This window comes from Topomyia yanbarensis, chromosome 3, assembly GCF_030247195.1.
Source record: "Topomyia yanbarensis strain Yona2022 chromosome 3, ASM3024719v1, whole genome shotgun sequence".
In the NCBI taxonomy this organism is placed as follows: domain Eukaryota; kingdom Metazoa; phylum Arthropoda; class Insecta; order Diptera; family Culicidae; genus Topomyia; species Topomyia yanbarensis.
The window spans coordinates 414,933,032-414,959,657 of NC_080672.1; the positions used below are offsets into that span (position 1 = coordinate 414,933,032).

The window sequence follows — 26,626 nt, forward strand, 5'->3', positions numbered from 1 at the left end:
CCGATCTCCTTTTTTGAATACAGGAAACATAACTGACCTTTTCCAGCTGAAAGGATAACAACACTGCCTAAAGGAATTGTTGAATAGAGTTGTCAACGGCAAAATTAGTGCATCCGTGCATTTCTTGAGAACACATGAAGGTATGCCATCAAGACCAGGAGTGACTGAATATTTATGCTTACTGATTGCTGCTATAACCTGACGATCTGTAACAGTAAAGCTTCTTAAAGGACAAATATTTAATGGAGTGTCTCTACAAGCACGCGCAATTTGATCAGCAGATGAAATAGTTTCGTTGAATGCGCTTTTAAAGTGGGTGGCGAATAGGTTCAACCCCATGTTTTAAGTTGTTCTTCAAAACGAAACTCTCGACTTGTGCTAACGTGTTGAATGATATTAACACTACATTGCGAAGATGATGATACTGAAGGTACAAGACTTCCGCAAGCCTAAGTTGCATTTTTACCTTCAGAAGGTATTCCACTTCACTAAAATTCGGTCGTTTTAAACAAAATTTAAAGTCGGAGTCGGAGTAGAGCTCTTTCGTCAACTTTATTCATGATGACAAGAATAATCCGATATTTCCTTTGTTCTCGAGACAATACACACTAGATCGAGAGGACTGTTGTTCACTTGGCTCGATTGTACGTCTAACTGCGGCAGAAGTAGAAAGTAGACTCAAAAAAAGTAGACTTAATATATTTTCTTTCTTTCGAAAAATAAATCGTTTGCGAACGGATGCGTTCGAAGTTTAGTCTTGGCTCAAACAGACCTCGTCGAAATGGAAGACGGAAATTATGCTCTTAGAGCGGCACTACAATGTTCAACACTATGCGTATCGATACGAGTACACTACGGTAGCATACTGTTTCAGTTCAGTAACTGCTTTTCGAACTTTACGAACGAACTTGAGTGAGATGACGATATGTGCATAACATATTTTCCATTAAAATGATTGCACAACTCTGTAGCTTCACTGCAGGGATGATCAGATTGACTGCAGAATGCAAAAGATATCAGAATCGTGTATTCATAATTGATTGATAAATAAGCACTTTACTCGGGTGAAGATAAGGGTAACCGTTCGAATAGCTGGCACAACGTCAAATGAAACCATTTTCAACAAGTTCATTTTTTTCAGATTCACCGACAACCCTACGTCATGCAGCTACATACGAATGTTGGCCGATGATCCCTCAATGATCACCGAAAAGCTGCAGAAGATGTATTTCCAGTCGATGCTGCAAATACTGCTGGAAATAGTAGATACGTTCGACTTTGGAGATGAGTTCGGACGCGAAACCCTGAAGAAGGTACTGTCCGATATTCTCTGTTCTTGCGATCTAGCCGAGGAGAATGTTAAAATCATCCTGTCCATCTACGAACGGTTGATAGGTGATGTCGAGACGCGATTCAAATTCTTCGTGGATCTGATCAACAGTGTGCTGGAGCCCTCACGGACAGACGTTTCAAACTCGTCCCGTTCAATGGTTGATGATTATCTGGAAAAGAATCCGGATAAGAGCCTGCAGATGAAGATTTCGTCGCTTCGATTGACCATCATGGAACTGAAGGAACAGGAAATGGTGAAGGTCAATACGAAGGATTACGTTGGGGCTCAACGGGTTTCGGAAGAATTGACCAGGGCTAACGAAGAGTACGCTGCTCTTTTGAAGCCCATTCTATTAGAGGTTTCATCATCGAGTGATGGTAGTACAATGTTCCGTGAATCATTACTGAAACCGAAAAAAATTACCAATGCCACTATTAACAAGTGCCTGCAGATATCGTTCCATTTGGTAAATAGCACAACCGTACGGTCTCTGACGCCTATCGTATGCGATTTGTATAAAACATTCATCAGCCGATACGTGGAATCAGCTGAAATTTCAACCAGAGACTGGGCATTGCGATGTGCAATAGCATTCAGTATGCTGTACGATGGTTTGTCTAAGGATACCTTCCAGTTACTGTTCCAACAGTTCTTCCGAAATCATTGCACTCGAATATGGCAGACCTCAATTGAAGGCATTTTCGAACTGATGGATCGGTATGGATTCGAACACTTTGACATTGAGTCTAAGAAGGACGAGTCTCGGAAAAATTCTCGGCAGTTGTACAACACAATGGAATATCTTGATCAGGACGAAGATGCAAACACGTCCAACACAGGCACCGGAGCCGATCTGATGCGAATGATGACTCATTTCTTCGAAACGTGCGAAGATAATGTGATCTGTTCCGCCATTGTGGATGGATTCAGTCGCATGATATTGCGAGGACACTGTACGTCTCAGGATATCATGGCAAAACTACTGCTGAAATATTTCAATCCAACGACCGAGCCTAAGACTCAGCAAATTTTGGGAATATTTTTTGAAAACTTGATCAAAAAGAAACGACAGGAGATCCTTCAAAAAGCTCTGCTGAATACGCTTTTCATCATCCTGGAAGCTCCCAACGATAGCCCACTGCAGGAAGTGAAGCCTGAGCATGTGCTGAAGTTCGTCATCGATTCAACCAAGCCAGTTTTCTGTAGTCCGGGGTTGAATCCACACAACCAAATTGCTATTCAATTTCTACAGGTAAGTTTGACCTATTTTCCCCTTGTTCATTATTCTAGAGTAACGTTCTCTCGTTTCTTAGGTAATGCTAGACAACTTAGCCTACAAAGATTTACTGAAACTGCTTAGCAAGGAATTGCTTTCTTTGGAGATCTCAGACGATACGGTACTGAAAAATAACTTGGCTAATTGCACTGAAAACATTCTACAAGAGCAAACGTTGGATCCAAAAATCGTCAAAAACCTGACCGATTTTAAACAAATGCTGCAGGGAACCTACCGGGAGCCGCTGTCCTTTTCATCATCCAGAGTACCCTTGACTAATGAAGATAAAGACGCAGCAGCTAACTCAGAACATGAAGAGGCTGCTCTGGAAGTTGCTGACGAAGAGGAAGCTCCTCGGCCGATTGATAGAGAAATTCCACAAATCAACAAATCATCCTTGCAAAAGGACGATAGTGTACTAACCCAATCATCCCCAGCCAAATCTCGATCATCTTCACCCGCACCCCCTACAACTCCTGTATCGACACCCACTACGTTCGGGGCGGACAACACCTCGGGAATGAAATCACTCCGAAAGTCGATGAACTTTTCACGAGCTTCTGAGAAGGCCGTACCCAAAAATGTCTTCAAAGTCCCCGACGCCAATACAGCGAAACAGTTGCGCCAGAAGCAGCAGAAAGCCGCGGTGAGAAAAAATCAAACCCTTCCCGAAGGAGATCCTAAATCAAGCGAGCATGAAGAACCGAGCACACCGTCCCCTAGCGAAACGGATTCGTTTATAATACCATCCACGCAAGATGTCACCGCATCGTCCTCCGACGGTGATCAATCTATTCTGCATCTGGAGATTCCCGAAACGCAGCGTTCGGTATCAGAGGATAACACGATGGAACCTGAGCAGCGGACACCTTCAAAGCGAAAGAAACCAACCGAAGAGGATACCAGCGAGGAACACGTTTCTGCTTCTTCGGATGAGTCGGTGGGTAACAGAAATAAGCAGAATGGTCAGCCGCTTGTTGAAGAGGACGTTGTCAATGCGTCTCCGAACACTACGGTAAGTTTGTTGTTTCGTTTTTTTCGAGGGTTTTAGGAATATTTTCCAGTCTAGTTGGGTGAGTTAACCTCTCCGCCATCGGGGAACTGTGATGACGCACCTAATTAGAGCCTCGCAGACTTGAATCCTGTTCAAGGGCATATCTTTTCTCAATGTGAACATTTTTTCATTGTATCTCCTTTCTCATTGTTCAGTTCATTCTTTCACTGACTATTTTCTTTTGGGTATGGTCCCAAAAACCTTAAAAATAAAGTTTGATTTTTATGTTTCGAATTCAGCTCAAGGATGATTTTCACCCAGAAGTAACCGTCGACACAACCAAAGTTCGCTAACCAACAGACGAACGAAAAAGACGTTTTCTGCTGTGGTTCACACCTGAACTATTGTAACGAATTAAGCATTTTTCCAGCAGCGAAAGGAAGGAAAGGGTGTGCGTCATGCAAAAGCTATCATAAATAGCAATACACTCAGTTGAACGATGATGAGGCCACACCTAAGCCTGACTTTCGAATGAAAACAGCACTTACGCTAGAGAATGAAGAAACCAAATCTAGCCAAAAGCTCATTCTCACTCATTTACGTACCGTCGAGATTCAACCCGCAGAGTTTGCATTTCGACTACCACTCAAAGAAAACATTGACGAGCTTCGGTACGCTCTCCCCAGTTAGCGACCCCATATCGCAGTATCGATAACGAAAGAGTAGCTAGCAAGAGGTATTGTGCTGCTTCGCGGACCGCAGTTTTTTTTGCATAATTTACGCTATTGCTTTCGTGGCCTTCGCCGACTTTTCACAGGCGTAGCCGGCGTGGTTACTGAAGCTCAACTGGTCGTCGATTATCACTCCCAATTGCTTCAATGCATGCTTCGATGCGATCACGTGCCCTCTGGCATCCGCGGAACCGCTGCGCAGTTGCTGATCAACAACACCTGCTTCTTGTGGTGAGGTATCTGAAGCTTAACCCCGTTCATCTAGCTCTCGATCGCGAAAATTTTCTTTGTGGCCGAACCCTCTATTTCTAAAAGTGACCATTAGTGACACGTAGTCCGCGAAACTCACAAATTTGACTTTCCTGGACAGCCACATTGGCAAGGCCTCCTCGTACATCACGTTCTAGAGAGTTGGACCGAAAATAGAGCTCTGAGAATCGTCTGCTGTGACTCCCATTAACTTCTGCCCTTCGTTTGTCTCGCACAGTCTGCTCTGGAAGCAGCTTTTCAAGATCTGACATGGATAGCTCATTCTATCCAGCGCACATCTATCGTGACCACAGCACAGTATTGATTTGTTCGCTTATGCTTAGAGCACTGTCCGAATTACCTCCACTGTCGATACTCCTTTGCGAAATTCGAACTGCATTTTGTCAGCCTGTTAAGGATGATTCTTTCCAGGAGTTTTCGAGTGTATTCTGCAGGCATATATGCCTTTACGAGGTCGGACCCTCGGCGGCTTTGGCAGCAACATCAGCTTCTGTACCTCCCATATTTCTGGGGAGTTACCTTCATCTAAATACTGCTGCAGCACAATCCTAAACATGTCCAGATATGCCAGGATCGCAGCTATCGGCGCCACGCTTGGTATTCCATCTTCTTCTAGCTTTCTTGGATTTCGGTCCATTCGACGCTTCTGCGAGTTCGTCTTTAGTCACTCGCCGATCATCCGTATTTGCCTCTTCGTCTTCACTGTACAGTATCGGTGGCCAGGTAGTTGGATCGTGCTTCGGGAAGAGTCCCTCAACGATTATTTTCGACTTACCCGGTCATATTTCGGCTGGCGTCAACGAGCCCTCCATTTACACCATCCCGACTCGATACGCATCGCCCCGGAGATTGGCGTCTACAGCTCTTTGTGACAATCTGACTTGCTAAGCTTGATCTCCCATTATAAAGCGGTCCTAGCTTTACGAAACGCCAACTTGCGCTCCTCACTACCTGGCTCCTGAGCTTCTCGTTTCACCAGTAAATTGGACGCCGTCTTCTGCGTGGCTCCAGTTTTCGCTGTATTGTGGCTTCACAAACCTTCTTGTTAGATCAGCCGCATCGACGTTATCGGTTCCACTGTCCGATCGAAGTGCCTCAACGAAGAGGTCTTTGTTGAAGGCTTTCGTCCTCCACGTTGGATCGCCGGTCATCATTCTCCTTGTTGCAGTAGGATTGCGTTGGCTGATACGATAGCGAATCGCCTGGTGGTCGCTATGGGTGTTTCTTTCGCATACACTCCAGTCCATGTTCTCCGTCAGTTAAGAACTGCAGACTTTGATGTCGATAACAGGCTTTTCCGTCACTCCGATATATGCTAATGGAATCTTCACTACGCAATCGTATATCTAACTTCGCTAGAGCTTGTCTTGGTTAATCTACTGCCCCACTCCACAGCCCTGGCATTGAAGTCACCACCACTGACTACCGGCTGGCCGAACAACTGTTAACTGCTCAAGCATTAGGCTGAACTACTCCATTATCCACTTTGGAGGTGCGTAACAATTGCACAAGAAAACGTATTCGTATGAGCGTTCTACCACTTCTTGAACGGGGAATATGCCCAAGACTTGTATCGCAGTCGATCCGTTCTATCCGCCACCCCGCTACCGTTATCAGAGCGGCTCTCCAATCAAAACGGCGTCACATTGTTGTGCGTTGTCACAGTGATTTAAATTTATCTCGGTTAGCTCCATTACCGTTGCCCGGCAGTCGCCCTCTTATAGGCAGGACATTTAAAGCCACCCGTCAGATGGTCGTCAGCTGGAGTGCAAAGCATGCACTTCGGCCTCTACGTGCAGTCTCTCGCAAGATGGCCCGTCTCCTGCATCTATCCGGTCCTTTCCAAGGCCTCATCAAATGTCCAAAACCCAAACACTTGATTCATTTCTCCGCTTGTTTATTCACTTGTGCGGCGATACTCAATAGGCATCTCGCGCCATCCAACTTTAATTTTACCGATCTCCAACGCCTTGTCAGCACCGGTTACCGGTAGACGAATCATCGCTGTCGGTGTTTCTCCATATACCTTCTTTAACCGGATCGTCACATCGCCCAGTGAGTTGGTCATAATCTTCTGCATACTTGAGCTCCTCCTTCAACTCGAAGAGCAATTCACCCTTATGGGTACACCTGGTTCTCAACCAAATCCCCCTTCCATTCGGCAGTGAGAGCGTCCTGGCGCGCCTGCTTCTTTGGACCGCCTGGTCTTCCGTCTCTTGGCGAGGTTTTTACTCTCTTTGAAGTCACGGCATGTTCTCCATTCCAACCAGCTTCTCGGTAGCCTTAACCGACGTCAATGCACGTTCAGGTACAAAAGCCCTCAGCGTAGCCGTTTCATACTTCTTTACAGCAGACACTAGTGCATGCATCTTATGGACATCCGTTTCCAGAGAATCGTCCGGAGAGATAATCGGACTTAACATGTGAGGGTTCTAAAGTTGACCACAGTCGCTTATGGAATTCCATCAGTTCTGTTCCAAGCTACTCGATGCTTGGTGAAACTAGCCAACGACGAAGGCGAAGTGCTTCCACCAGTCATCGTAGCGCATCATCGGCTCAAATAAATGTTGGGCAAGGCTGGATTCCAACTCCATAGGTGGTCATCAGATTTTTTGTAAAACATTCCGATCGACGAACGAGAATCAATGAAACTGATTGAATATAACGACATCATCCAAGCAATACAATTCTTGAGCTACTCTGGGATCCATCCGTTGATAAACTTTTTCTCGCAGCTGTGCCATCTACGTTAATGGAGTCCAAGCGACGAGTTACAAAAAGAAGTATCTATTCCCAAGTGGCTAAACTGTTCGACCCACTGGGCTTGAATTCGTCCTCGCCAAACTAATAATACAACAATTTTGGTGCACAAAGAAAGACTGGGAAGATCCAGAGGACAACCAATTTGAGCATCAATGGGACGAACTCAAATGCAGTCTCTGACATCTGCAAGGTATGAAACTTCAAGATTTTGCTGACGCCTCCACCATCGTTTTTAGAGGCTTTACATTGACAGCATTTTATCCAATGGTTCGGCTAAATGCAGTTTGCTAATCGGTAAACCTAAGGTGGCTCCACCAGACGCAGTATCGATTCCGTAATTTGGAACTGTGTGCAGCACTCCTACTCTCGAACTTGGTAAGCAAGGTGCTTTCAATCATCCAAATTGAATTCCAGCAAGTCATGCTGTGATCCGATAGCAAAATCGTGTTGGCATGGTTAACGAAGCATCCTAGTCGCCTCGATGTATTCATCCGAAATCGAGTTATTAAAATTCAACAACTCATCGATGGTCTGCGGTGGAACTATATTCGATCAACCGCTAACCCAGCCGACATTATTTCGTTTGGTCAACTACCGGCAGTTATTATAATGAGTGGGATGGACCTCAGTTTCTCAACGACCCAGTGTTCACCATTGAGATACCTCATGACATTTCTGACGACGAGATTCCTGAGTTGACACCAGAAATCGTGGAGACAACTGCATTGATCGAGGAACAACTATCGGTGTTTGTCAAATACTGTTCGTTCCGGAAGCTACAGAGAGTTTCATCATCAACAACGCTCGTAAAACGAAGACTGATTCTCTGGTGATTATTGTGCGAGTAATTCAGCATGTCGAACTTGGCGACGAAATTAAGCGAATATAACTGAACATTCCTTGCAAACATATTGACACAATGAATTCGATTTACGCTGATAATCTTCTACGAGTCGGTGGACGACTGAGGAATTCTCATCTACCAGAATCAGCAAAACAACAACTTATTCTTCCGAGTACGAGTCCGCGTGACAAGGCTTTTAATACGGACAATGCACATCGAGTTACTTCACTTAGGACCTTCAGCACTAATTTTTACGTTGCTACAAAGGTTTTGTTGCACGTTCGACCGTACGAGGAGTAACCAGATCATGCGTCAAATGTTTTCGAGTAAAACCATCCAAGATTTCCCAACTGATGGGTGACTTGCCGAAACAACGAGTTACGCCATCCTCTCCGTTCAACATCACTGGCGTCGATTTCGCTGGTCCCGTAATGATGAATCCTACCGTCCGAAGGTTTTAAAGTCGTACATCGCAGTATTCGTCTGCATGTCGACGAGAGTCAGCCGCCGAGGAATGGTATCAAAATTGCATTCGGATGACGCCACCAATTTTTATGGAGCCAAACACGAACTGCATCGACTGTATGAGATGTTTCATTTTGAGCAAGAAATAACCCGCATCAACCGATTTTGTCAGTCCAACGATATGGAATGGTGCTTCATCGCGCCAAACACACCTCTAGGAGGCTACCATGAATATCACGAGTCATTTGAAGCGAGTGATCTGGGCTATCATCCTGACGATCGAGGAAATGGCTCATTGTTGGGCCAAATCTCAGCGATATTTAATTCCAGCCCGGAGTTTGAAGTCCTAACTCCAGGAAATTCGTTGATCGGCCATCCACTGATGGCGATTCCCGAGGCTACGTACGATGGCGAGAAGATCTGGCGACACATTCAATTGATGCATGCACATTTTTGGAGAGCATGGTCTCAAGATTATCCGTCAAGCTTGCAGCTTGGGAAAAACAAAATGAGAATGGAAAACATAAAACCAGGAATGATTGTACTCATCCAGGAGAAAGTGTGCTCCTGCTTCTGTCTGAGTCAGTGCAGAGCGAACGAAAAAAAAACAGTTACTTTTGTACATTGTCTGAAGAACAAAGACCGTTATTTTTATTCTTGAGTGACCTATCAAGATGACTGAGTCTCATCAACAAAACGTGATTATTTGGCCTAACACAGTGGCCATTGACTTCAGGTCTTTTCGCATAAGACCAAGTATTCGTGATGTGGAACATCTGCGTGAAGGTGAAAATGCAGCATCGGCTTTCGGAAGTCACCTTCATACAGCTTGAGCACGTCAGGCATGCGGTGCTGATAACCTTCACCAAATTCGCCCAGGCGAAAAGATTCATTTCGCAGAACAACTTGAAACACGTGCTTGTCTGTGACAACGCTGAAATCAAGATCCCTATATACAGAGATAATGGAAATATTGAGGTTAAATTACATGATTTATCTCCACTTTCTTGCAAAGTGGCAATTAAAAGATTCATGTTGAATTTCGGAGCAGTGGAATCAATTACGAAGGACATATGGAGAAACTATTTTCCAGGTATTTCAAATGGTGTCTTTGTGGTAAGAATGCGGGTAGACCAATCCATTCCCTCCTACCTTACCCTGCAGTACAAAACAGAAGGGGGTGATACTATTACACAGCGAACTCTCTGTACCTATCAAGGAAAAACTAATACGTGCCAATTCTGTGAACAAACGGCACACCACGGACAACCCAGCTCAGAAACTGCTGAGGAAAGCTCAGCGGCAGAAATAAATGCCAACACCCAAGCTTCAATATCATTACCTGAACCACAAACGGTTGCCAAATTTGTGGCTGCGGTTCAGGCAATAATGACAACTGCTAAAGCTGCGTCAAGTACATTTAACAACTAATGCCACCAGTGAAGACGCTACCACCAAGGATGGAGTGTTCACATTCGTGACCCGCACGGGCAAGAAGCCAGGAAGAACATCTGATCGCAAGTATCAAGGCAGTAATCGCGATGATGATACGGACGTAAACGACAACGAGAGAGACATGGATAACCCCGAACATCTTCCCGCCGCGAAAAAAATCTCCGCTCGAATTTAGTAAGTTGCGCGCACGGGATCTTGCTAGCTCAAAATAAAACTTATTGTGAGTTTTATTTTTTACGTCTTGTAAATATATAAAAGACCCATGGCTCCTCTAAGCTAACGCATTGAGCCGTGTCAAATAAACGAATTAAAAAAAAAAACTATCAAAAGTTTCAACGAACCTTTGGACTCATCTAAAAACCTCCAGGTACTCAATCCCGTTACTACAGCCTGAGTCCGATGCGCCCTGAGTAAGGCCGTGTCCGGAATGCCAGAGAGAAAAAGGGTAGAGTTCGGATGTGCACTAATACAAATAAGCTTCACTGTTGAACGTGTAACACTCGAATGCAGTAGTAGCTGCTTTTATTAACCTGTCGTGCTATACCCAGCTACACATCAACAGGCATGATGGAGTAGTCGATATAGGGCCAAGCCCCTCTTGGTGGTGCTAAACTGTTAAGTTACAAAAAAAAATTTTAAGTTGATTGTTGAGTTTTGATCTGATGGCTTAAAAAGTGATATCCAAAATTATTAAATGCAGGGAAAATACGTATTTTTGGTCTGATTAGAATCAGAGCCGTAGCGTGGTCATTGCGCCCCTTTGGTGTTAACTTTATCTTTTTTTAGTTCGACTTTCGAACAATGATTTCGTATGTACATGGAAATGGCTCCGCTCTCCTAAGGCAGTGAACACAAAGGCATTTGCAGTATTGTCAGCGAATATGCCGCGGTAAACATGAATCCCCCCGATGAAAGACTTCAGATGTAAGTTTAAATAATTTCACATAGACATGTGAATACAACACACGTTGTATAACATACCCGACACAACCTCGAGGAGCAGGTGTTCGAGGTAATGCTACAATGCAGTCGGATGTTTCCTCATTTATAGGAAGTCACATAAAAAGTTTTGGTGACTTGACAAAACAGTTTCGGTTAAAAACCGTTGGGAATGTCTTCTCTTGCGGACTTACCACATGTTTGCAGGTTTGTCCTTTGGCTTGTCTGTCTTTCAATTTATTATATCTTCCGTAATTTCTGTCTCGGCCTTCGTATTGCGCCGGGCTTTAGGCCGGGGCATAAATAAACTTTCCTGAAAAGACCCAGACTCCAACCATCCGTTTAAAAACATTCACCCTTATTCTTGTTTACGACGAATGCGAGTTTCGTTCGAAAGAGATTCAAACACTTTCGAACGAATCTCGCATTAGTCGTAAATAAGAATGAGGGTGGTTAGTTGAACTCGGTTGGACCATATTTGAGCTTCTTATGGACCAAAGATAATCCGCTAAGTATTGTAAAGATTTCGAAAGAACAAACTCAGGCATATTCAATAGTGAAAGATCCTCCAGATAAGTTCAGAATTGTGATATTCTGTCTAAAGCATGCAAATGACGTTAGTGGCGACAAGGCTTGTATGAAGGACTATCGCGTCTAAATCTCCGCTTACAAAGTTGAGATCGACGGTGGGGTCACCGATTCGAAATTGTGTGTGGATTTACTTAAGCACGGGGCTGGCTGTTTCAAGGTCCCTTTACTTCATTGAACAAAGATTTTTGAATGGAAATCGTTCTGGATGGAACAACATTGTGTGTCGCTTCAAACACGTATCGGGTGAACTTTGATGTTTAATTATTTCGTTTAATTACTGGTCTTCTTCGACAAGAATCGTCTGTCTGTTCGGCTGTTGTACCGAGAATCGAGAGGATGACTCTTGCATTGAGAAGGTTGAAAAATAGTAATGTCCATATGATCAAGGGTCCTAGAAATCTAAAGCGTTCCCTTTAAAGACGATCTAAGCATTCTTGCAGAAAAACTTATAAGACCTACGCCTAATCATTATGCCCTTTTGGAAGAGTATCACTCTGATGATCCCCATGTGGGGATGAGTCAGTTGAAACAGCAGTTGCAGTTAGATTCTGACTCAGTTCCTCCTCTAGCAAAAATTGGATTAGATTTGTAATAATTAAAAAGTCAGTCATGATTTCAGCGCCTCTTTGAACCTAGCGCTCTTGGCGGGGGTCAACCTGGCAAGCCGCACGCTACGGGTCTGATTAGAATAATGGTGGATTTTTCATGGTCGAAAGGCTAGGTACAGGAAAACGTATTTTTTTAAACGGGATTATTCCCAATAGTTGAGTCGGGTTGACCCGATTCATTCTCATTGGTTAGGATGTCTTCATCACTGGTTCGGATATATGTTCCTACTTACAAGTGAATATTAATAAATTCGCTTGGAAGGGGCGATATGTGAGTCCTGCTAGTTGTCGACTATTTTAACGTTGGTAAGAGGATGGGTCAAGAAAGGAGTGTAGAACTATCACACGATAATTTATAATTTAGCTATAATAATTTTTCTGGTACTTTTAAATAGCATTTCAATTCCTCTGATATGTGGTTTTTTCATTCGGCTCGTTGAGTTGCCCAGGGTTCAATTGTGGGATCTAACGTCCCATATGAAATTTCGACAATTCGACATTGCTATAACACGAATATGATATATCAAAATCAAGACCAGAATAAATTTAAAAAAGGTTTTGCGGTGGAATGTAGTACTACAGCTTCGTTTATGCCGCTTGTTGAAATATCACCAACTTGTTCTAAATAGCACCTTCATTTCCCTTTACAGATATCCCGCCTCGATCGTTCCATTATTCGGCCCGTGGTAAAGGCAAGTGCTAAATCAATTGTTCGCTTGAGAGGCGCAACTCCGCAGACTATGCCGCGCACTCGCACCGTTGTTCGGCAAGAGATCATCAACAAGAAAGTTTTGACCCGCAAGTCATTAACACAACTCTCTAGTGGCAAGGGTAATTCACGTACAAGTCTCACAGGAATAGTTCCACTGACGAAAAGTCCAGACATCGAGAAGAGCAAACAGCCTACTGCTTCATCTGCCAAAAGTGGAGCCGGAAGCACCGGGAAGTCAGCAAAAAGTCTACCTCAACCTTCTTTAGAAAAAACGACCACCACCACTAAAGCGGGCAGACGATCAATGGGAACGGCTACAAACAAATCAGTTTCAAGCAAACGAGATTCGTCACCCACCAAAGTTAAAAGTAAAACACTAGAGAAAACAAAAACCACAAAACAAACAGTCCGAAAAGCTCCTTCCGATGGAGACGAAAAATCGAACTCTAAAAAGACAGACGGAGCATCCACCAGACCCAGCAGAAATTCGATAGGCAAGAATGATAAATCCAACGGGTCTGATGATTTGCAAAATACCATCATTCCTGAGAGGGCATCCACCAGAAGATCACTCCCAACGCGTACATCGAGGAGAACTTTGGAGCAAGCTGACGTGACACCCGACAAATCTGATGAGAAGTCATCAAAACCCAAACGTTCCACCACCAAGAAAAAAACCACAGACGAGAACAAATCTTCAACACCCGCTGAAAAACGCTCGGTCCGACGGCAGCCCGCGGTTACTTCTCCCGCCACACCATCGTCAAAACAGTCGAGCACCAGCACAAGTAGTCTTTCGCAAAGCAACACCAGTCAAAGCAGCGGCAGTCAAAGCACCGGCAATGCAGATAGCGCTTCATCGCAGGACAATCCCAGTTCGCCTTTAAAGCGAACGGTCTCGACGCGTGCTTCTAAAGGACGTGTTTCAGCTACGTCCAAACTGCAGTCGGTTTCCTCCATCAGCAGCATCGAATCAACGACGACGAGTAGCCCGGTGCGTGCTAAACGTGCGGCGATTACACCTCTAAGTGGCACTCGTTCGGGAACGCGTGCGACCTCAACACCAACGAGGCCGGTGCGAAAGCTGGCGAAGAAATAGTAGGTTTCAGGTTAGTTTAGTGCTACTTTTAGTATTATTTAATATAACGTGTACGGTTTGATAATATTTTCGTTTTGTCCAATATTCACATAATTATATGTTTTACTATTCATTCAGCCTTTTTATGTATATAATCACACTATGCTTTTTTTTCTCGCCGCGTAAAATAAGGAGCGCCTTGTAGACGACTTGTCATCCAGTTAGGGACACCGGTTAGAGTTTCTAGCCATTACATATTTTATTTCTAATAATTTTAAAGTTTAAAATTCAAGTAATTTGAGCTAGTGAATAGTCTGAGAACGTTTTGGACATCCTAATGGAAAGCGATTTATTCGCAGAGTTGATGGTGTTTTAATCGAAACAAACTACTTTTTTTGTTATTAAAGTGTCAACTTCTTTGTGTCCATTTTATAGACCAATGTGCTTAATGGTCTGTGTTAAGCCAAAGAGCATCATTTTGAGATGCGTGACCAAAAAACGTTATCGTATCGAATATAGCACTAACAATGCGAACAACTATTTATTTTCGAAAACTCAACTAGTAATTGGAAGCAAATAAGTTTTCCTTTACTTTCTATGTTATTGATTCGGTTTGGCTTAACACAGAAGATGTATCAATCACTTGTTTGTCTCTGCATTATGGTACATGGTGTAACCTATTTCATAACATTTTCATGTTGGCTTATTTATTTTCTCTATTTTTTTAAGGCCTCAACTACTTCTTAATGCCTATTTTTAGGTAAGATTTTTTTTCGTTCACTTATTCGACACGCTTTAGGTAGGCTTGCCAAAGATTGGATAGTTTTGGCGGACTCGTTTTCTTTATACTAATGTCCAGCAATCGTCGGTCATATTTAATTGGCAGAAGCCCATTTTATACTCCCAGAAGAGTTGGAAAAAAATCGATCGAATAATTGTTTGCAGAGTTGGTCGATTGTGCCGACGCAAACCGATTTAGTCGGTGGGAAAATTGTGAGGATTTTGTATTGGGTTATTCTAATTAGTACCCTGCTAGCCACAATAAATAGAAATTTTTCTTCTTGTTGCTTTCATTTTCCATTCTCTTTTTAAGCATTTGAACTAAAGCTGGAAGATTACATTTCCTTTGAGAAGGAAATTGATAGCGTGATAACAACTCAAGTCGTCGAAAGCAAATTAGGGGAAGCTTCTCTTGGATTCGGCGGAAAATCAAGCAATATTTTTGAGATTTTTTTGTGGAGAAACGAAAAGACACACTAACTTTTGCTTTTGATCTTCTATTCGTTATTTATCGATGATTAGAAAATGATTTCTTTTTTTCAAATATCAAAGTGGCGGCTTCAAAATGGCGGATCTTTTCGGCCCTATCCACCCGAAACATTGTCCTACTTTGTCAAACGCAGAGTCTCTCGTAGTTAACTGAAATGAGAAATGAATATAATTTATTAAATTAGATAAAATTTCCTATCACTTATACCTAATTTCAACAAATTTTGAAGAATTTTTTTTGTATACATTAAAGAAAAAAGTGAAATTTTTTCTCTTTTTTATTACTGTAATCTCATTTAAAAATAAGAAATAAATAAAAATATAATTTTTCATGCAAATGTTAGGTATAAGTCTGACAAAAAAGTCTATACTTCCAAATATTTTTTGAATAAAGGAAATCAGATCAATAGAACGAAATCTATTCTTGACGTTAGCAGAAAAAAACAGTAGAAGTTCGTATGTCTTTTCATTTTGCCGCAAAAAATCTCAAATAATGCTTTTATTTTTTGCCGAATCCAGGAAAAGGTCCCCTTAAATTCAGGTTTCTTATATTCCAAAGACAGAGGTTTGAAAATTTGAATTTCTAAATTTTTGGTTTTGGAAATTTGCTTTCTTTACGTTCTCCATACTGATTCGCAAGAGTCTGTATGTTTTGGATGGGATCCTTAGCCTTTTGATAATAATTGGTAATAATCCGCTTTCTCTCGGTTTATCGTTTTCGTCTATACTGTTCTCGTTTTCACGATTAACTGGTTTGAATTGTTTGTGGGACGTACCGGTCACGATCGTGTATCCGTGTTTGTTGTCATTTACTTTATTTTTTCGGTGGTGCTGGTGCTTATTTGGAAAGCAGCAGGCACATCGCAATGATCGGACACGTCCTAGAGTAGGTTCTGTTCTGAGCAGCAACTCCGGTTGTTTGTGATTTAGTTGTTCCGTTAGAGGGTTTTGCTACATGGTTTCCCTTGGTGTGTCTTCTTATTACAGAACTGGCACGTAAGGGTCTGTCATTCATTTGTGCACAGCGTGATCTGAGATTTATTAACGCATTTTATTTCGCATTGAAAGTTCAGGTTAGAAGGAATAAGCTTTGTCACTCACTTTCTCACGGCATGGAAATACTTGGGGAAAAAAATCTTCAGCTTTTATACTTAATGGATTTCACCGTTCCGTAGTACATAATGATTTTAATGAACTTACTGCTAGTACGCGGGGATAGCTCGTGCAGATGCACATCAATCTTACCATCGTCTATATAAACGCGTATCATGATTCTAATATTATCATGCTCAACGAATTGTTGCATGTTGTTTTCCATGGTTAAACTTTTCGCCATGGCCAAAGTTTTGTTCTGTAAGTATAAGCTGTGTTTGCACCTTTAATAAATTTTCCACTAAAACACTATGGTAGGATTGGGCAGTGTTTAAAACAGACGGTTCAAATTATGCTGATGAACATCAAACATCTTGAAATAAACGATCGATACCGCATCGATGAAAGTAACGGTGCTTTATTGTTCACACTTGCTAAGGAACGACTGTAATTTTTCAATTCTTTTGCTTGCTTATAGCACTGGCTCGGTACATGTAGACAGCATATTGTAGGTAGAAACGTTTGATTGATACAATGCACTGTTAACAAGCGGAGCGATTTTAGCTTCCGATCCGGTTGAGATAGGAAAACTCTTCGGCAGTTCTTGCCGTCAAATGCGTTGGTTAAATTTTCTTTTATAGTGTCGAACTCCTGCAGATTGTCCGCAAGATATAAGATATCTTTTGCCCATTCATTCCTCATTTCTGACTTCAGTTACGTACAGGTTGTAAAGAGCGTCGTTTACGTGCATTCTAAATATATTTCATGTGTGTTTGACGTTCCTAACCAGGCAGGTAGTTGCTTTATGTTGCCTTCAAGGACAGGTATTGAGTTCGTATGGGGTCTGGTATTTTTGATAGGTATTCCAAATTTGCACTGATTTCGTTTATTTTCAGTGCATAATTCTAGTGAGCTGACTGTTTAATTGTCCTATCTTTTGTTGCTTGCTGTCGAGGCATATTAGATATCCGTCGTTAACTCACCCCTTATCAGTGGTGAACCTCCAGGGGCATAATATCTGCTAATGTAAGCCTTTTGAAGTTGCCGATGCCCTCTTCGATTCTGATTTTCCGTGGTGTGGTGGTCCTGTCATCTGCTATTGATTAGTGTGTGTTGGTTCGTATCTTGATCTGTGTCGTTCTGTAGAAGAGAATACTGAAAAAAACAGCGATTATAACGGGGAGGATGGTGACTACTCCGAAAAATGACCAATGTGGCAAATGAAAACTGTTACTGTTCAGGTGGAGTAAATCCAGATCCTTCTGAGATTCTAATTGAAGCTTGTATGTCACTGTTTTTTTTAAATGGATATTCCTTCCAATGGGATGTACAATGGCTTTCCTGTAATGTGTCTGGTTTTACTGCTATATGAAACATTGTTGATTTGTACCGTACAATTCTCATATTGTCTCAAGTACGATCCTAAGAGAATTATCGCGACTGTACCACAATCTGTCGATAATGTGAAATTATCTTCTGTATTGACAAGCATGTGGTGCATATCGACTGTCACAACTTCATGTTTTGTAGGGTTTGCTGTGTAATTACAGATGGTTGCTTTTCCATCTAAGAGATGCGGTAGGCATGGAGACTCAGTTAATTCAGTATCCTCAGATTTATAAATTACTGGTTCTAATGTCTTTACAGAAAATTGTGCAGTTGGATGTAGCAGGAAGAACTGGTTAATCATGTGAATTTGTTGTTTATTATGAATGGTTGGATAAACGTGAATCTTGCGGAAAACTCTGGAGTCAAGTCTTGGCATCTTGATGAAAAGTATGATATCTCGATGATTAGTGGCTATTGATGTATCAGCCCTCGGCATGATACTGTACCTTGATGTGGTTCGGGGGCTTTTCCACCAAAACAGTATTACAGTGATTATATCACAGAAACTTGGGATACGATTAATTTCTTTTTAGTTAAGCTACATTGTGATCAATTTTAGTACTTAACTTGGCGATCTTTATTATTCACTGCCATGGTCAAATAATATACAATGTGGGTTTAGGGCCCAATTCTCTCTGCAGGCACCCTTCTTTTGTTGCTATATTTTCAATTAGATCCATGCTAACACTCACTAACACAACTTGCTTATTCTCTCATATACACTAACAATCTCTCATTCCAAACGTACAAACGTGGCCTACGCGATAACACAAACCTGGTCACAAATACGAACGCCCGCGATCTCGCCAATATTCAAACACCCCGATTGATTAGGTGAACGTTGGAACCTAAGAACCTAAGCTCGCGCAATTATGAATCGGTCACGTCCGGAAGTCTCCGCCCTTGATCCTTGATCCCAAATCCATGCCTTTAGTTGGACCAATAGATATAAAAACTAGACAAGTCGTCCACGCGCGATCATTGAAGAATACGCGAACATGCGAATGGCCACACGCTTATAAAAATAATGCGTCCACGCGAAGTTACATACATACTAGCACACGCGACAAAAACGTCCACATACAACCGCTCGAGTCCTTCGCGATCATCCACGCACGACCACAGCCACGATCTCATAAAAAGTATACTAAGTGAATGGTTTAGCACTTATAAATTAACAATCCCGGTCTCGAGAGTGAACCTCCAAATGCCCGTGTTCGCGCGACCATGAATCGGTTTCATCTGGAATCCTCTATTCTCGGCCCTAGTAGCATAAGTCCAATGCCTTCATGTGGACCAATCAAAAATATAATGCTCATATCCACTAAACTACATAAAAATCGAATGTATACACACAAAGTCACATACACGCGACAAACAAATATAAAAATGCTTGAGCCCTTCGCGACCATCCACGCAACCTATACTCGCGCTCTTTCAGACATTATAACATCCCGGTGATAATATGAACGTCTCAGCACTTGTAATCACTCAAACGCAGTCTCAAGCGTGAACCTACAGTCCCCCATACTCGCGCATTTATGAATCGTTCACGTCCGGAAGTCTCTATCCTCGATTCAAGAAGTCTAGGTCCACGCCTTAATTGTATCAATTAACTCTACAGCTCCAGTAGGACAACTCTCGAAAAAAAATCGGAATATTATTAATACTCAATAACAATACTAACTCTTGTCTTTATTTTTATTTATTTTCGGTCTCATGCGTTATATTCTTGTGATGACCTTTTCGAGCTCATACATCCAAGAAGAGCAACATTGCTGCCAACAATGATTCTTCTCTGCCATCAGACGTCGCCAGGTTTTAGAACAATGGAGATGTATTCTCATACTCGATGGAATCAGATAAGTAGGAACGATCAACAAATTGCAAGTAGTATATAACACATTTTTTATTTTAACGTATAAATTATTATTCGCATTAAAATATTATTTACAGGTTCCACACATATCTCAACATACACAAATACACAAATGCTTGACATGTGACTAGGCCAAGTGCATTCACTCGTAGGATCTATCATTTCGATGATCGCCTCGATTCTACGAAACCAGTGCACAAGTAAGCTGACATAAGCTAGTCTCATCTGGTGAATGCATGTAACCTGGAAACCCCAGACACGACAGGACGAGACGGACAGACTGGACTCGACGAGGCCTAGTTCAGAGTTTTCGGGCATTCTGCAATGCACGGTTAGTGACCTAAAAAAAGAAACATTCGGCATGTTATTTTTCCTTGTATTACTATATCTTAAGTTAGGTTCATACTCATACTCACTAACACAATCAATAGCATATTCTCCCATATACACTCACATCCAAAGCGCACAAACGCCCTTAACTTTCGCGATAACACAAACCTGGTCAAAAACGCGAATTTACATTACAATTTCAACCATCCATACTCATCTACGCTCGCAATTTCGCCAACATTGAAACACCCCCTTACTTAAGTGAACTTTTCAGCACCTATAACTTTACAACCGCGGTCTCAAGCATTAACCCACCACTCGCGCGATCATAGACCAGCTACGTTCGGAATTCTCTACTCTCGACTCATGCCTTCAGTTGGACCAATCAAGAATGATGCAATGAATGATGCATATTCACCAAACAACACGTTCTTCTACCATACACTAAAAATTAATTATCATATTCACGGTCCGTGCGCGATCGTTCAAGAATACACGTGAATATGCGAATGGCCACACGAATCTAAAATCGAATTTATGCACGCAAAGTTAGAGACACGCTAGCATTCAAATGCTCGAGCCTTTAGCGATCACACTATTACACAATTAGTAAACGCCCACGCTAACCCAGACAGATATGCACTCCTGGACTCGAACGCTAAAAACCACACCTTCCACGCACACACCACCCAGGACTGAACATTAGATTCATACATACAAAGCAACAAGTAATAATTACAGGTATTCGTCTGGCAACCGGGGGAAGTACATCTCAAACGCAGAACTTATCATTTCAATGATGGCCTTGGATCTGCGTTGCCTGTGTTCAAGGCACCATAGCTTTGTCCGTCAGGTCAAGGATGTATGAAACCCGCTAGCCACCACCCTCGGCCCTAGCTGCCCATAAAAGGATAATAAAAAAATAGTGGCTATTGATGTATCAGCATATGAGACGATTTCCGATGATAATCGAACGGTGATATTTTTCTTCTCTAAATCCATACGTAACATTTCTATCTCTTTTTTAATATAATTAATATTTTTGGATTTAAGACCCCTGTTTTGGCTAGCATAACAGTATCGATTATAGTATTAATATTTTCATTAAGATCTTTAAGATTAAAGAGAGTACTTATTGAACATAATTATGAAGTTTTGAATAGCTTCCTTAGTCTTAAAAACAGATTCTTTTAATTGTTAAGTCATTTCTCGATTCATTTTAACCTTTCCTTATTATTTTCTATAAGATTATCTATACTGGAATTGATTAGATTCAATTCATTTGCATCAGGTGAACCTGCAATGAACTTCCATCCGGTGCCTAACACATCCCAACGTTTTTGTCTCTTGAAGTGGATTATATTTCCTAAGGAATTGTTGATTTCACAAAATTTTCCTAGTATTAGTTTTGAAAATTGGTTCTTTTCAATTTCATCAAATCTGCTTCTCAAATTTCCTATATAAATTCTTAGTGGCTCTATGTTGACATGATGAGTAAGGATTTTGTCATAGGAGGTTCACTGTAAAAAAAAAATTAAATTACACTTAATTTTATTAAGCCACATGAGTAATTCTTTTTTGTTGTCGGAAAATTCCGACAACTGTTTAATTGGGTCGGGCACGTGATATATACCAGCGTCACTCCTGACCACAGTTTTAAGCTCAGCAATTTGAGTTTTCAATTTCGTTAGAACGTGTTTCAGGCATTGTCTCGCACGGCTGTACTTAATATAATTACTACTTACAGTGCGATGACTGATAGCATCTGAGGAATGGTAGGTGTGAAGAACGGCGGACTGCTCGCTGTCGTTCCCTTCGCCGCACAGTGGGACGAGCCCGGACTTAAGTCCATATATGAAGGTTATGCGATATTCTCACTAGTATTTTTCTCGTATCAGCTAAGCCATCAGAGACATTTTCGCGAGATTTTAGGTGATTTGAATGCAAAATGAATTTTTGACAGCTTTTTGAAGGGCATAACTCAAGTGTTTTTTGCATTATTTGACCATAGGAACTACATACGGTTATTCTCGTTTTTCAAAGAAACGGTTGATTTTATTAATTGCATTACTTCACCAAAATTATCCGTGTGATAAAATTACATCGTAAAATCGCCAAAATAAGTCACTAGTTGGTTTAGTTAGTGTTTAGATAACTGTTTGTCATCAATTTTTATTGAATTCGAGCTTCTAAAGCTATAACAACAACGACGCCCGTGAATGCCCGCGATCACACTATGCTCATTCGAAAGCTTTTCATTTTCTCTTTAAAACGAGCCTATGCTAGTTTTGCGAAAACTTGCGATAAGCAGTCAAAATTTGAAAAAATTGTGAATGGAGACGCATGGTTATTACTGATATTTAATTTGAATATTCACTGGATAACTAGATTAATGAGACTAATTTATGCAAAACTTTCAAATAGCATTTAGAGCATCATCTACATGGGTTTTACTAGTGATCAAGAGTAAGGAGCCGAGTGGGAAGTATGGTTTTCAAGTGGTAAAGGAATTAAGAATTCAGTAAATATTTTCAACCATCTGAAATGTGTCATAAAATGTTTCATGAACTATTTTTGCTAACATACGCAATAACTGTCAAATTGAGTGAACACAGTTGAGTTCTAGTCATTTGGTGAGACTATTTTATCCGAGTTTGCATAGCACTGATATAGCTTAAGGGTATGCGATATTACCCAAATAAAATAAGACCATTTTTAAATGAACCATATGCGCGAAAAAAGGATTTTGGATTTATATTTATTTAAGGTATGAAGTAAGCAATCAAAGTGACTTAAAACACCCCTGCGAAAACAAAATCGTTAACCATCTTGATTGATTAGTGAATGTAAATCAATATTCCACTAAGACGCTCAAAATGTTTTATTTTGAAAATGAAGGATAATGTAGTTTTCATACCAAGTAACCCACTTATGAATTAAACGTTCCAAAATCAGTCGATCACATCTTATTTGATCCTTAAAAATAAAATAGTCATTTCTGAAGCCCCATTATGAGATGTCAATCAATTCGTTTCAATACGGAAAATAAATTCCAAAATTACAATTGAAAGAAATCATTATAAAAGACAAAATATCTACTTTTGAGCCAAGTAAGTAGTACAGTTAATTTCTATTTTTATAGGAATTCAGCGCACAAAAATGTCTTTAAAATTTTTTGAACCTTCACAACAAAATAATTATTATAGAGCCACCCTAATGCATAATGAAATTTTTTTTACAAATGTTAATATCAAAAACGATTTAGCACACGAAAATTAATATACACAAATTTTAAGAAAGATTTAGAAAAAAATATATTTTTGAAGCACCCTAATGAATAGTAAATGTTTATTCTTGAAATGTTTTAATATCGAAAACGAATTCAGCGTACCAAAATTACATAAAATGTCCTATATGAACCGATACGGAAAAGTTTGGACTTTAGTCCACCTTTTGTTCTAAGTCGTGCCACTGTGCGCCGGTGTCGCTGCTTCGTTGATTTGTCCAACTTGTGTTTAGCGTGACCAGCTAAGTTCTTCTGTTTCGGCGAATCACTTTAAAACACTTGTTTTTAACACCACTTTTCACTAATCCTACTTGTGCCAGTAAGGATTTTGTCATCAACGGTTCGCTTTAAAAAAAAAATTAAATTATGCTGAATTCTATCTACTTTAGTTCAAACATATGATACAATTTTGGTTAGCTATCACCTAGCACACAGTCACTACGCAAAAGAGCTAATAAATATAAAACAGCTATTTTATATGAAGAAATTACTTTCCAAGCATTCTTACACCTGTATGGCTGCTTGACGCGCTGCATGGCGTGGCGTCGTTTATCGGCAGTTTCCTAACTTACATTTTTTAGAATGAAGGAAATGTCGTTAACAAATAAAATAAAGAATAGCGGGCACAAATGAGATCCTTGAGGGACTCCTGATAAAACTTGAATTAGGATTGATTTTATCCCTTTAAATCTAACAGCTTGTCCACGATTTGTAAGATATGATTGTACCCATGTAAGTCATGGTTCAAACCCTATTTTTTCTAATTTAAAAAGTTGCATGGGTATGTCGATGCGATCAAATGCTTTGCTAAAATCTGTATAAAGAGCTTCTACGTGGTTTCCGTTATCCATTGCTGTTAATGTGTAGTTAATGAACTAGAGTAGATTTGTACTTGTAGAACTCCCTTTGAAAAAACCATGTTGCACATGGGTAATTCTGTTCTTGATTTGGTGAAATAAATTTTCATTGACAATCGCCTCGAAAATCTTGGGAATGCAAAAGAATTTGCAAGAGAAAATCTTGGGAATGCAAGAGATTCCACGATAATTACGCACATCGTATTTTTTACCATTTAAAAAAAAATGGAAGTAGGAAAGAGCTTTTTCATGATTTAGGAATTTAGGATTCTAGAGACATGTTAAAAAGCCAAAATAAAGGAGCGGTTAGTTATATTGACAAAGTTTTTAAAAATACCGGTGGAACGCCTTCAGGTCCAGGGCATTTAGAACTATCCAAGCTTTTGAAGGCATCCATGATCGTATGTACTTTTATCTGTTTAATGTTAGTATCTCTTGAAAGTTCTGGGAGAAATGAAAAGTATTCACGCTCTCGATCCTTCTCCGAAAATGTAGTGTAAACTTCTTGGAAGAATGTTGCAAAAAGATTGCAGATTTCCTCTGAGTTATCGCCTATCTTTCTGTCAAGATGCATTTCTGGTGGGAAATAAACCGATTTTATTTTAGTTTTTATTTTGACGTAATTAAAGAAGTTTTTGGGGCATGTTTTTATGTTGCGTTCTGTTCTTGCATTGCACTCTTCAAACACGATAGCAATGGCAAGGTTTAAATAGTTTGTTAAGTTATCTTCGCTGTTATATTTTTTGTAGATTTTGTGTGCTTTCTGCTTACGATTTTTTAAATTTTTGATTTCTCTGTTAAACCAGATGGGATGTTTTGAGTTACAGTGACGCCTTCTTCTTTCCAATGGTATATCTTCGTGAATGACTTCAAATAATATTTTGTAGAAGATGTCTACGGCAGCTTCAACATTTTATTCATTCCTTAAAATCATTTGTCAGTTTGTAGCATTAATTTTTTGCCTCAACCTTTCATAGTTAGCGGACTCGTAATCAAATACCTCCTCAAATTCACTGTCACCAGGTCTGTCGTTAACATACAAGAATATAGAAAACTCAATGGCTGATCATACAGCTTCATTCTTCCATAAGGGAGTTAGTGATTCCGTTACACCGAAGTCTTCGTCTATTTTCGTCATTAAAAATCTAAATAACAATGCCGCTGATTTCTTATGTGATTTATTTGATTAAGGCCTAAACTTTTAGATTAATCGCAACTTTCATTTTCCCCTACAACAGGAAGTAGGATGCTCTCATTATCAGCATCTGGTATGAAATCAATACCACGTTGATTTAAATCGCCGTTTATGTGAATTTTTACGTCCTGGAAAAGACTATTAATAATTCATTCAGCAGAATGATAAAACTTTTCGTGAGTCCTTTTTCGAGCAAAATTTGGAGGAAAATATACCGAAGCGAAAACATGAGTTTCAACTTTAACATGTACTTTCACCCACACATGCTCGAATTCTTTTGATTTTATAGTTGTGATAACTTCTGCATTTAGTTTTGCTGTTGATAACTTCTGCATTTAGTTTGTTTTTTCTTACCAGATACTTGACAATCGCGGTCATCCCTAAATACATTGTAATTGCTTCCGAAAACTTCTTCGCTTCTAATTGTTTCGTCCCAACTAGTCTCAGTTGCTAAAATTACAGAATAATGACAACCTAATATTTTATTTTGGATCTCATTCATCTTAGCTGTACTTTTCATGCGATTAAAGTTTAGGCAATAGACCAAGATTTCTGTTCTTGACTGAGCTTCTCTTGGAGAAGTGTTAGTTGAATGGGAATTAATTAGACCTAGCTCTACTTCTTCTTCATCTTGAAGCCCAATATAATTTGTCAATTCATTACTACCTTGCTCTAATGAGCGCGTCGATTGCGGCAAAAACACTGGTTTGTACGCAATTCTGCTGTGGTTACAATTACATCCGTTATTTTTGTCGAAAATTGTGTGGCGTTTGCGACCGTGATTATTGCGACGCTTGCTATTATTGTTACTATTACGAGTGGTGTCAAGTGCATTAGCGGGCCTCTGTTTATTCAGTTTCTTCTTTATTCTAGCTTTATCCACTGCTTTTTGTTGATCGAGGCTAAGCAACTTACGTGCGTCGTATTCGGACCAATCAGTCTTCCATACCTTAGAGTTGCCAAGGAAACGCCAGCCTGAGTTAATGGCTGCCTCGATGGACATCTCAGCCTCTAAACTAGGGGTGGAATCTGTTGCTGGTGAAGCAGCAGTCTTCTGTTCCAGTGAGTTTACTGCACTAGAAATTTGCTTTAACTCATAGATAATATCATCCGTGAAAGTTGGGTTTACATAACTCATATTCTGTACCGAACAGTTGTTAGTCATGTCAATTATCACGCTGCTGACCTTTTCAATTTCTGACAATTAATTTCAACTCACGTGTCATATCAGTGGTCAGTTCATTGACATAGGCTGCGATGTTGTTTTTCG

General features: G+C 40.6%; 1 protein-coding gene across 3 annotated transcripts in view; it reads left to right on the top strand.

Annotated features, from left to right (window-relative positions):
• Positions 1–26,626, top strand: part of LOC131690753 (condensin complex subunit 3) — an 80,361-nt gene that overhangs the window by 8,241 nt on the left and 45,494 nt on the right. For 2 of the 3 annotated variants that reach the window (XM_058976724.1, XM_058976725.1), the window contains exons 4-6: positions 1,142–2,585; positions 2,647–3,624; positions 12,920–14,090. In XM_058976724.1, coding sequence (XP_058832707.1) covers positions 1,142–2,585; positions 2,647–3,624; positions 12,920–14,080 — 3,583 coding nt within the window. In that variant the 3' untranslated portion in view covers positions 14,081–14,090. Of the gene's footprint in view, positions 1–1,141; positions 2,586–2,646; positions 3,625–12,919; positions 14,193–26,626 lie in introns of those variants that run through there. The other variant, XM_058976723.1, reaches the window with a different exon arrangement.